Source organism: Melampsora larici-populina, assembly GCF_000204055.1.
Source record: "Melampsora larici-populina 98AG31 unplaced genomic scaffold MELLAscaffold_12, whole genome shotgun sequence".
Lineage (NCBI taxonomy): Eukaryota > Fungi > Basidiomycota > Pucciniomycetes > Pucciniales > Melampsoraceae > Melampsora > Melampsora laricis-populina.
In genome coordinates, this window is record NW_006768776.1 from 1315896 (window position 1) to 1328458 (window position 12563).

At 41.2% G+C, this 12563-nt stretch overlaps 4 protein-coding genes across 4 annotated transcripts; 2 read left to right on the forward strand and 2 right to left on the reverse strand.

Annotated features, from left to right (window-relative positions):
• Positions 1 to 640: 640 nt before the first annotated feature.
• MELLADRAFT_85025 (uncharacterized protein) lies at positions 641 to 2818 on the forward strand (the record flags this gene model as incomplete). Its single annotated transcript, XM_007408363.1, has 8 exons — positions 641 to 711; positions 756 to 808; positions 884 to 1039; positions 1326 to 1345; positions 1689 to 2108; positions 2200 to 2352; positions 2409 to 2512; positions 2575 to 2818. The coding sequence occupies 8 exons, from the start codon at positions 641 to 643 to the stop codon at positions 2816 to 2818; spliced, it is 1221 nt and encodes a 406-aa protein (XP_007408425.1).
• A 1300-nt stretch (positions 2819 to 4118) lies between these two features.
• MELLADRAFT_105214 (uncharacterized protein) lies at positions 4119 to 5433 on the reverse strand (the record flags this gene model as incomplete). The annotated part of the gene is made up of 7 exons (XM_007408442.1): positions 4119 to 4249; positions 4306 to 4454; positions 4489 to 4577; positions 4639 to 4658; positions 4764 to 4819; positions 4995 to 5040; positions 5412 to 5433. The coding sequence occupies 7 exons, from the start codon at positions 5431 to 5433 to the stop codon at positions 4119 to 4121; spliced, it is 513 nt and encodes a 170-aa protein (XP_007408504.1).
• Positions 5434 to 10424: 4991 nt separating this feature from the next.
• MELLADRAFT_105215 (uncharacterized protein) lies at positions 10425 to 10919 on the reverse strand (the record flags this gene model as incomplete). Its single annotated transcript, XM_007408441.1, has 2 exons — positions 10425 to 10722; positions 10864 to 10919. The coding sequence occupies 2 exons, from the start codon at positions 10917 to 10919 to the stop codon at positions 10425 to 10427; spliced, it is 354 nt and encodes a 117-aa protein (XP_007408503.1).
• Positions 10920 to 11198: 279 nt separating this feature from the next.
• On the forward strand, positions 11199 to 11775 carry MELLADRAFT_85027 (uncharacterized protein; the record flags this gene model as incomplete). Its single annotated transcript, XM_007408364.1, has 3 exons — positions 11199 to 11612; positions 11653 to 11688; positions 11761 to 11775. 3 exons carry the CDS (start codon positions 11199 to 11201, stop codon positions 11773 to 11775), a joined length of 465 nt encoding a protein of 154 aa, XP_007408426.1.
• Positions 11776 to 12563: the final 788 nt, after the last annotated feature.

The window sequence follows — 12563 nt, forward strand, 5'->3', positions numbered from 1 at the left end:
AGAACTTCTACGCGTTCAATGTGATGTTGGTCTGCGACATAAACAAAAAAATCAGATACTATGAGTTGGGATGGTGTGGATCCGCTCATGATCAACGTGTTTATCGTTCCACCCCGGTAAGGCATTTCATAAATGTGTCTTTTTGGCCCATAGCTAATTATAAACTTGACAAACAGCTCTACCACAGCCCAGAACAATTCCTTTCGGATGACGACTACATTCTTGCTGACTCCGGTTACACAGTCTCTGATCAAGTCATCATAAAAGTTAAAGGGAAACCGCGTTCCCAGATAAAACTCACAAAACTCCCAAATCCTACTATCAAATTCCCGGTTTACACACTTAATACAATTAATCCACTGTTCACGTGTTCCACTCCGATTTTCTGTCCCCTTCAATATTCACCTTCACCATTCACTCACCTACCAACACTCGATTCTTCAATCCACCCGATTCACCCCAATCCCATCAGGACCCCACCCAATTCGATATAACCCTCACGGATCATCCACGAACGCTTTCACCTGCTGGATTTTTAGCCGCCGTCGTCCATCTGATTTCCGATGACATGTGACACTGAGACCTTCATTTGTTTCCTCTGTCATCCCATCAGGACCCCACCCAATTTGATATAACTTACATGGACCATCCACCAACGCTTTCACCTACTGGACTTTTAGCCGCCATCATCCACCTCAATTACGACTACATGTGACACTGCGACCTTCATTCGTTTCCTTTGTCAGCATTCTGAGTTTTTTGCCTTTCAAGCAAGCTGGACCAAGAAGATCTTTCAAATCTTTCACCAGTACGTTATCATCCTTGACATTTGATTAAGTCGATCCTCTGGAACTGATTGCTGGGAACTTCTGTGTTTGGTTAGCAGCCGTTATCTGCCCGCTTCCCCTCTTGGTCACCCCCCAATGGTTGTCATCAGTCGTTACTCGCAACAACTATCTATACTTTCCATTTGTGGCCGGTACATTCAACGTATCATCTTCAAACCCACTTCATAATTTTCTTTCACTTTCAACACCGCGTATGCCAATCCTCACTCCTTTCATCATCGCTCTACATTTCAAAACATCCGCCTAACAAAATGACTTCCTTACACATGACCAACTTCTCTCAACTCTCGCCTGTTGATCTTCAAATTACTCCTTGCAATTGAAATAGGGATCCCGCCATTGGTAATTCCGACAATCACTCACGTCCATTCCATCTACTTTGCTCCTTGCGCTAATCGATCACATATATAAACTATGACCACTGGCTCAACAAAATTTCATCCATTGCAACATCATCCTTGTGCTTTGACTCCCCAGTTCTCGGTTCCTATCTGATTGTACGTTCTTGTTCCCAAATTCAAGCTTGGTTCTTATTCACCATTAATATTTCTATTGATAATATAATTATTATTAACCCTATCTTTTGCGTTCTTCTCCTGGTTGTGTAAAAATCCACGACATCCACTACATCAACTAACACCACGGTCATAACTCCATGTTTCCTCATTTTGCTCGGTCCTATTCATTACTATATGCGTTTAGTCATCCCATCTACCAGCCTTGCACCGGCCACGGAGTCTATCTCTCTGGTATTTTTGCCATCGAAGAGAAGGTAGTTTTGTATCAAATTGAATATGATGCCCGTATCTCTGACCATTTTCTGCCTTGCATTCAATCTAGATTACTCAAGAGCAACTCATCAAAGTCGAATATCGTTCTTACTCAACCTCCATTCATTGTACTGGCTTCAATCGCGTGCAAGATTTAGCCTACGACATACGTGTCACAGGTTTCAGTACCCCATCTTTCAAGATTGAGCCAGGTACTGTATGCTTGCTGCGGGGTGCTTTCTTTCCCACCAACACCAATGAAACGCACAAGGACGAACTGTTTTTTGAAGCTTCTGACCGGCTCATTCTTGGCCCTGCTGATGATTTCTCTGTCGATTTGGACAACTCCATCGGTTTCACTGGTATTGGCAGAGTCATTTCTGTCGATTTCAAAGTTGAAGAATGTATGCAATACCTTAAGTCTAAACCTACTGATCCCGACAAAGTCACCCTGATCGTGATTGTTCAACATTGTGATTTTCACCCTCAAGTAAGTTGGTAGAGCGTGCTAACAACTTCCTTTACTGTTGTGGAATTCCTGACTTTATCCGTGCTACCTCAAATCTATGTTTTGACGCCAGACCAAGAAACCCAGATCAATGACGATTGAGTATTGCATCCCCCCATTCAAACATCTTGGGGGATCACCACAAATTGTTAAAGAAGGCCGCGAATGTCAATTCCACGGTTACGTGAAGGATTTCAATGAAATCACCTTCCGCTACGTTGTCATCGTAAGTTTTAATAATAACTTCTGATCAATTCTATGGCTGACATTCCAAAATTTCAGGTAAACAAAGTTTCTCCTACATCTGGTCATTTGGAGTTGACTCCTAATCGCAGCTCTGGCCAAGCTAGCAAGCAGGCCAATTCCGCTGGACGCTCTAAGGCAAAGTATGTCCTAACCTTGCTATCCTAACACGATTAATGAACTTTCACTGACTATCAAACTTCAGGTTTTCGTCCCGTGCTCCAAGCACCCCTTTCAAGTCCCCCATGACGCCATCCGAATCAAGTCCCAACTTGCCATTTGGTCCTTCGGACACTACCCCGTCATCCATGGCATCCACCTCTGGAACTTTGGTGGGCAGCCAACTACCCGATCCACCAGCTACTCAACCTCCCAAGAAAAGAGCTCGCGCTCCACCCAAAAGAAAGGCGACAAAGGAAGTTGTCATTCCCAACTCAGACGAATTTTAATCGTGTGAGTGAGTCTCAAGAGGCCATTATCCAATAACCATCATGCATGAATTAACTCGACTGTTACCATCATGATCCTGCTGTGTTTTTTTTGTTTCCAGCAAGTATTTGGTCCTATAAATGGTCACCAAAGTTGACATTTATACATTATTTTCATTACCTTCATGCTCAGACTCGACAGAATTTTTTATTTCTACTAATAGTATTTAAAACCTCAAAATTATGATCTTACCACTTTGTTTGTTTTCACATTACACTTTCACTTTTTACTCCATGCTCAGAATTTTGATAAACTCTCTTACAAGAGAGATTATAATCCTAGCATACCTGTGTTATGTTTGACCCACCTTAAACATCGGGCCTCCACACAGATTTTTCTTCTACTTATCTTACATTTTATTCCTTTTTGTATTTCAGCTTTCAATTCCATGATTGCAAAGTGATCCTTTTCTTAGATGGTGATGAACTCTAATCTTAGCTTTTGCTTGACTTTATCGACCAAGTACAGCAATCCATAGGTTGAGCATTGTAACTGAATATTTTGAACTATTGAATCCCATCTATAGCCTTTGCCACATCATACTACGATCTCTCAAGTTCTTTCTTTAATCGTGCATGGCTCAGTTTTATTTTAGTTAACAATCTCATACTCTCTCCTATACATTTCTTATTTCTTATTATGTATCCCTTTGCTCTTTTCTTGCTCACCAATTGATGACTCGTTATCACTTGTTTTTGATTTGTTTCACCCCACATGTATACAGCAAGCTCCGAATACCTGATATTTTCAATTTATCAATGAGCAACCATACAAACCCTCCACTTTTAAGCAAAATAACTTCCAACTGCTGTGCTGCTGATTGTCCACCCTGCACACAGAGACAATTCACATCGATTCACATGAGAATATTACATAAATGTCCAATTCAATTGGTTATAACCAAATATCAAGTTTAAGCTCAATTAGTAATGTTGTGTTTGATGCCAGACTCACAAGACAAACATCCTCCTGCGTCATTAGATGAAATCTCGAGTCAAGATGATTATACATACAAACGCTCATAGATGCAATCACATAAATTATAATTTCAATAGTTATCTCATGATATCAAAAGCCAACAAGGAAATATTGAATCTAACTAGCTACACAGAGTACGATTTGTTTGAGACGAACAGCAGGAATAGAATAGTAGAATAACACTATCATCGTAACTATGATGGAGCATTGTAATATCATCATCATCAGTTTACATGACAGGACCCTTATTACATTACATGTAGTGATTGGAAAGTGTACCTATCAATGTTCCGAAATCATCACCTCCGGAGATTCATGATACGGTATCAAGATGGTGAAATCATATTTGCGACCAATATCCAGGTACTCAATCGTTCCCATTTGAAAGACTGGTCGTGGTTTTCCTTTGGATTCTGATGAGTATCACAAACTCAGCTTGATTTTAGAGATTTATTAGCGATGTACTAACCTTTGACAAATTCTACAACCAACTTGGCCATGTCATGTAGCTCAACCTCGTGCTTCGAGCTATACAAAGTAGTCCAGATCACAACTCCATGACCCTTCAAAAAATAACTATTCACAGTATGCTTCATAATTCTTAAACTTAAGGTTTTGCTGCGAATAAGAATAAATCAAGGTTACAATTTACTTCGCTGTCTCAGCTATCAGGGATTCAGAGGTTCTAAGGTATGCAGGTTTTTGATAATGTGACTTATCAGCACTTGGTAACTTCATCAACTGTGAGCTAACGAAAGTCCCTCTTATAGACCTCATATGCTCTTAATCAACGTCAACTAACCGGCAATTGGCCATCATGGCCTTAAGTGTAAAGATTTTCAGTTTGAAACATGCGACAAGAATATATCCGTGTCAAAAGTTGGTGTATTATTGGGCTTCCTCATTGCAGTACACAATATCACTTACTTGCTTGATCAGGCATGAAATCCACTTGATAACCAGCGGTGTATAGTCCGTATATGCTGGATAATCAACAATTTAAGTCTTTCACCAAAGTCAGTAAGTCCTCTTGTTCGCTCAAGCCAATTAATAATTGTATACACCAAATAATCAGTTATCTGACAAGACTTTAATTTTGAGCGTGTGATGTAGCCGAACACAACATGTCAAAATTCCTTTCCAGATTACCTTACGCACAAGAAAATGGAAGATAGTATCCGAAGAGAGGTGGCCTTATCACCACCTTCGTCAAAGCAATATCAACATCAAGATATTGGGCAACAACAGCTATCCTATATCATGAAGCAATTGTAAGTGTTGAATTCCTTTCGGCTAGATAACATTATCACTGGACTTATGCAACACGAACTCTGGTACATCCTTGACCCAAATCACACTTCATGATTAACTTGCGGTATACGCTGCATTCAGACTTGACTTTGCTTTCGCCGAGGACAATCTTATGGTATCGATGCCGAAAAGCGACAAGCTTTGGTTTGTGTCTGCTAAATCATGAACCTCGATAATCAAAAGAATGATTAATGTAATGGGATATTCACTGAAGTTCTGATCTTTTCAGTTTATGTCTTCTTTGCCGTTTTCAAACGAACTGACTTTCCTTTGCAAAACTGCTCATTATTCTTGACTACACGCTTCAACACATTGCCATTTTTTCAAACCAATTTTCTTTCTGAAGTAAGTGCTGTAAAATTTGTTTACCTCCAGCCACTGTATGTTCGTCAATTAATCATTAACATCAACGCCAGATAATTCAAATGCCACCCAGACGACGTGCGCGAGGGCCAGCAATACGGTCTGAAAGACTTGGCTGTGAGGCCAATCTTATAGACCGCTTCCGCATCGAAATTCCTTTCAATCTGGGACTACAAAATGATCAGTGCCACGGTTGTGGAGCGTACAGATGGCGATTGGAGCGAAGACAAAAAGACAAACGTAACTTGCATGCGACATTCAACAATTGCTGTCGCCACGGCGATGTCGATCTCCCTTTGCAATACTTCCATGCGTCTGTTGAACAACCAGTTCCTCAGTTTTTTCGAGATCTGCTCAAAGGAAACAATCCACGTAAGTTAATCAACTCATCAATGATATCTGCAAAAGACTGACCATGGTAATCTTTCAGGATCGATCAAGTTCCGTGAGAAGATCCAAAAGTATAACAACGCGCTGTCTTTTACTTCTCTCGGTGTAAAACTTGATGGAGATGTTTTAGGCCAGGAGGGTCACTATGTATTCCGCGTAACTGGGCAGCTCTCGCATAATATAACTGCCCTCATGACTCCCCCAGGAGCCGAACCAGGATTTGCTCAAATCTTCACATATGGAGGTGGAGGTGAAGATGAAGCGCGTCTCCGAATCAGCAGATCTGGACACGACCTTGATCTCAACATAATATTCCTATTCCAGCAGTTTATGTATCAACACAACCCCTATGCCAAAGTATTCAAATCAGCAAACGAAATCTGCAATGAGGAAGTTGTGCGCACTTTAAAGATCAAGACTATAGTGGCACCTGGTTCTGATCACCGACGCTACAACCTACCTACGGCAAATGAGGTAGCTGCTATAATTGACGGTGATGGAAACGTTGGAGTCCGTTCACGAGATATCGTTCTGGTTCGACAATCAGGTTTCCGACAGCGCATTTCCGAATTGCATACTGGGTATTTTGCACTCCGTTATCCCCTGCTATTCTTATATGGCTCACAAATGTGGCATGATTCTTTTCGCTCTCCCACTCCTACCAGTAAGTCATATGCTACCTAATTATATGATAACATGCAGCTGATTACTTTTTTTTGTAGATCCAGAAGGTGATGTATCAAACCTCGACTGGTTTGCCTATTTACTGTTTAGACGGCCGGAATGGTCTGTAATCTTAGCTTCTGGAAGACTCTTTCAAGAATTTGCTGTTGATATGTATGTATGCGTCGAGCATTCACGACTACAATATCTCAGATTTCACCAAAAGGAGATTCGAGCTGAAATGTATCATGGAGCCATTGAAGCCATGGGTAATGAAGTGGAGGATGAAGTTGTCGGACGTCGAATTGTATTGCCATCAAGTTTTAGAGGAGGTCCACGTCATTTACAACAATTATACCAAGATTCTATGGCCATGGTGGCTGAATACGGTAACCCAAGCTTATTTATTACTATGACTGCAAATCCGCAATGGTCAGAAATTACTGATCAGCTCGAAGAAGGCCAAACTCCCGATGACCGACCTGATTTGGTTGCTCGTGTCTTCTACATGAAACTTCACGAATTACTTGACGATCTCACCAGACGCGACCGACTAGGTGTTTGTGCAGCTTACGTTTATACAATCGAGTTCCAAAAGAGAGGATTACCTCACTGCCATCTTATTCTTTTCCTAGAACAAAAGTCACGACCAGTCACTGCTTCTGATATTGATTGTCTAATCTCATCTCAATTACCTGACCCCGAGACGGAATCAACCCTTTTTCAATTGGTAACTCAGCATATGTTACACGGACCTTGCAAAAAACACAAGTGCTGGGATGCGAAGAATTCCAAATGTACGCGTGGATATCCTCGACCGTTTTGCGATGAAACTTCAATGCCGGACGACTCGTTTCCCACTTACAAAAGGCCCAATAATGGGCGATACTGCCTAAATCGTAATGTTAGATACAAAAATGGTAGTGTAGTACCATACAATCGTTTCCTGCTTCTGAAATTTCGCTGTCACATCAACGTCGAAGTAGCTGCCAGTATCAGAGCCATCAAATATCTGTTCAAATATATCCTCAAGGGACATGACCGTACAATGGCAAATCTTGAAGACGAGACAAATCGGGACGAAATTTTAGCTTTTGTAAATGCACGGTTTCTTAGCGCTCCTGAAGGTAAGTCGTTTTGGTGGTGATATCATTAACATATCATCAACATATACTGATTCATTGCTATAGCTATTTGGCGACTTCTTAGATATCCAATTGCTGGTCGATGGCCCCCTGTCCAACGGCTCTCTTTGCATCTGGAGGGAGACCAAATCGTGTACTTCTACGATGAAGCAGGCTTACGAAGACAGCTGGAGACTGGACGAGCCGAGAGAACTTCCCTGACCGAATTCTTCAGGCTTTGTCGAGAAAATGCCCCACTCCGTGACTCTTCTCAGACAATCAGAAGTTTAAAATATCAAGAAATCCCAAAACACTTTGTTTGGAATCAAAAAACCAAAAGGTTAACACCAAGAGGTAATGCCGCTTTTGCTATTGGAAGGGTATACTTTGCAAACATGAAACGAGGTGATGTGTATTATTTAAGGATGCTATTATCTCATATCTCCGGGCCAACTTCTTTCCAGGATCTACGAACGGTTGATGGAGTGATATTCAATACTTTTCGAGAAGCTGCCGACAAGCACGGACTGTTACTGACCGATCGACATTACCACGAGAGTCTCAAAGAAGCTGCTGTATGGAAAACTGGCAATCAACTCCGACATATGCTAGCATTAATTCTCGTTCATAGCTCACCTGCAAACCCAACATTACTGTGGTCAGAGCACGTAGCCGATCTATCTGACGATTGTTTGTACCAGATTAAGAGACTTAACCCTGACATCGATCCATCGCGTGAGCAAGTAGAAAATTATGGACTTTATTTACTTCAGAAATGTATTGTCTCAATGGATTCCACTCTCGAGTCAGTCGGCCTAGAGCCAGTAGATGAAAGATTAATCTTAGAATTACGCCTTCCTGATGCAGAACGCACGGATCGTCAAACTGTGTCACCCGATGAAAGTAATCATAAATATGAGGCGATGATGCAATTATTGACAGTTGAACAAAAAGCGGTCATCACTCCTATTCTTCAAGCTCTTCGTGACCAATCTCCATACCTCGCATTTCTAGATGGACCTGGTGGAACGGGGAAGACATTTGTGTTAAACTGTATCCTACATTATTGCAACGCGAACGACGTGAAATTCCAGTCCGTATCAGCAGCGGGTATTGCCTCACTGTTGTTGTTAAGAGGGAGGACTGCTCATAGTGCTTTCAAGATACCAATTCCGGTCAATGAAGATTCTGTTTGTTCCGTGTCATCAAGAGATTGAGCTGGGCGTAACATGAAAGAAGTTAGTTTCATTGTATGGGATGAGGTAGCTATGCAACACAAACACGCAATAGAATGTGTTGATCGAACAATTCGAGATTTAACAGGAATTGATTTGCCCTTTGGAGGTAAAGTCGTACTGTTTGCTGGCGATTTCCGGCAAACCTTACCAATAGTCAGACGTTCAAACTTGATGACTCAAGCTGGGGCAACTTTAAAAGCTTCTTACTTATGGAACTACATCAAAAGATTTAGTCTCACGCTTAACATTCGACTTGGAGGCGGTATGGCACAGCCAAATCCAGTAAATCGAGACTTTGCAGCTTGGTTGCTAGCGTTAGGATCGGGCAATCTGCAGACGGAATTTGGATCTGACTTGGAATTAAAGTATTGCAATGTATCAGTGACCCGCCCACCCACATCATTTAATCCAGATTTTGTCAATGCCGAATATGGAGGAGCTAGGCCATTGGTTATGTCTCAAAATTGGAATGAACTAATTGACTTATACTCCAACAGGTGCTTGATAACACCTCTCAATGCAACCGTTTCACTAATTAACAATCATGTGATGCAATCATTACCTGGAGATTATAAAATATCGACTTCGATCGACCTCATGGATCAAGCATTTTATAATCAGGTATCAACTGATGTCTTAAACAGCTTCAACTTCCCCGGATTTCCAGCCCACAAGCTTCATCTCAAAGATGGTGCTACCGTCATGGTTCTACGAAACTTAGATTTAGGTGTTGGATTATGTAATGGTACTCGTTTGTTAGTCACTAATTGTGGTGTTAATGCCATGCAGTGTCGTATTCTGACTGGTGAAATGAAAGGCACGACCATAAGCCTTCCCAAAATGCAGCTTAACCATGAAGGGAACGAAGATTGTCCAATTCCATTCTCACGATTCCAATTTCCGGTAGTCCCCGCCTTCTGTATGACAATCAACAAGAGCCAGGGACAGAGCTTAGAAAGGGTTACTGTCCTGTTACCAAATCCAGTATTCACTCACGGACAATTATATGTGGCACTTTCTCGATGTACCTCTGCGGCAAATGTGCATGTATGTATTGTTTCGAATGAAGACACAGTTACTACTAGAAATATTGTATATCATCCAGTGTTACGGAATTGAGATCAAAGCCTTCATGATAGACTTTATCCCAAAGAGTATACAGCAACTTTGAAATATGAATTGTTTTTTTAAACTCATACTTTTCATAATTAATTTCGCGTAGTGTTCACCTTGCCAATGCTATATTGTCACATTTTTTTTGCCAGGCACTGATGTATGTGATGCCGCATTGTACGTGACATTGAAATAACCATTGTTCAATCGAATGCATTTTCAATGATATTTGAAAAGAGCTATGTAAACTCAAAATGTATTACTTGTATTTTGTTCCAAATAGAAATAGTAATCCTTGATGTTCTTCAGAAAAAGCACTGAGCGACAATCTCACAAAGATCCAATTATGTGAACCAATGACTCACTTAAGCCGGTGGGCGGCCAATTTATCCGGTCCGGGCCCAACGGGCTGATTCTACTTCCCCAGTATCCGTTATCGAACTATACCCATTTTTCAAATTTTCTGCTGTGGAATTTACTCTCCACGTTCCCAATAACCATCCCTGGACAACTCCGCATACGATACTATCTGCTCGCGACTCAATTTCAACCTCATCATCAAATTTGAACCACGACATCTGCCCATACTGAGCTATTGTTTCATGCACCGTGGGTCCATTCAGCTTAAGTTTTTCTGAAGCACAATCAAACGGATAACCCTTATTTTTGGTTGGATCAGAACACCTTCAGTAATTTCGCCAAAAGTCTGGTCAAAGTAATCCGACTCGAGTTTCTCTATTGTTCATCTTTAAATTGTTTGTGTGTTGTCTTAAACCGTAATCACAATACGCGGGTGATCGCAGAATCATACCAACTCCAACCTACTTCAACATATTTCTTTCTTTATTGAACAGTCTGGCCTGAGACTCATAGGAGTTCATTATTTAAGGTATGTTTAGTCACCCATTTCACGTGCTGCAGCTTTTTTTCTGTTCTCTAAGGGAAAACTCCTATTGCGACCTATAAAGCTGTGTATGAATATACCTTGAGATAACTGGATCTAGGTTCCAAATGTGGGAAAGAACCGTAGTCTTAAGGGTATTCATATACAGCCGTAGTAGGTCCCAATGTAGTGTTCATTCTGAAGGTTTGATTGGAGCAACCAACTCATTAACACATTCAATTCTATCATATTCGCAGATCATCACTTCAACATCGAAATGCCCAAGAAGCGATCTTCTGCCAGTCAAAAGTACAATCAGCAACGTGATAAACGTAGAGGACAACTCAGAGCCAAACACAAAATGGGAAACCATCCCGAACGAAATGAAATGCGAAAAACGAAGTTCGAAGAATTGCGTGCTGAACTAAGTCGCACTTTTGGCATACCGAGCAACTGCCATATTTATTTCCTGAAGAAATATCCCAAGGACTCTCTCCCCCAAAAACCTCGACTAAGAATCACCTTTGGAAACTCGGTCATCCTCGACGCTGATACCTGGAAGGTCATCCAAGTCAATCGTTTCACTCGGTTTTTAGATATGTCGCACGAAACAAAGGAAGACATGGAATTTGCAGTTCAAACGTTATATCAGCACACATTAGCTAGAGGTGAAGTTAAAATCAACGGTTCGGTTCAAGGATTAGAGGATTGGGGTGAAATGAGGTCAGCAGGATTCCGACCAGGATCAGACCGAGGTAGAAAAATGGGTCAGTTGTGTTACATAGGTTGCATTAATTGTCAATTGTTTGATCTGATTGTCCCTATATGTTTGTATATAGGAGTCACAGCATTAAATGCGAAGACCAGTAAGAAGAAAGAACTGATTCTTGAGGATCAAGATCGGATGCTTGATATCGCTTTGGTCAATGAGATCTTTGCAGAGTGGATGTCATCATTATGCCTACGAGCGTTCAAATCGAATCGAGACCTAGCCCTTAAGTATGAGGTACCATCTTTTGCAGACATGACTTGGTCAAAATCACCAAACGCAAACGTATTCGCCTCAAGTGTAGTGGTTACAAGAGATGGATTCAACAATAACCCGCATAACAATCGTGATGAGACCGCATACACTTATGCAATTTTCACACGCATCAACCGCATGACAGGGGAGCTTCACTGCGTTGAAACGTCAGACTATCTTGGAGATACGGATGGAACTCATTTCATTTTGGATCAGTACCACGCGGAGCTAGGTTTAGATCTTTGCGATGGAGTTGTGGAGAGTATCTGGGCCTCTGATGAAATCCATCATACCTCCCGATCAACAACGTACGATGAAGGGTGGACTCCAATCAAACCCAAAAACTCGCCAATTACTAGATTTGGTTGTTCGCTTCAAATCAACGAGGCTTTGGTGAACAGAATTGAAGGGTTGCTCAAAATGAGAAAAGGAAAGACTGATGAAGAATGGGAATTGTATAAGACAGAAGTTGTAAAATGTTATGAGCAAGAAGTCAAAATCAAACTCGACAAATTAAACTGAGCTTAAAGCATTATGTAAATGCATATCATAATAAATTTGATTCTCAAACTACGGGTGCCTTACACTTTCTTTCACATTTGTCCTAGCCTGAATTGC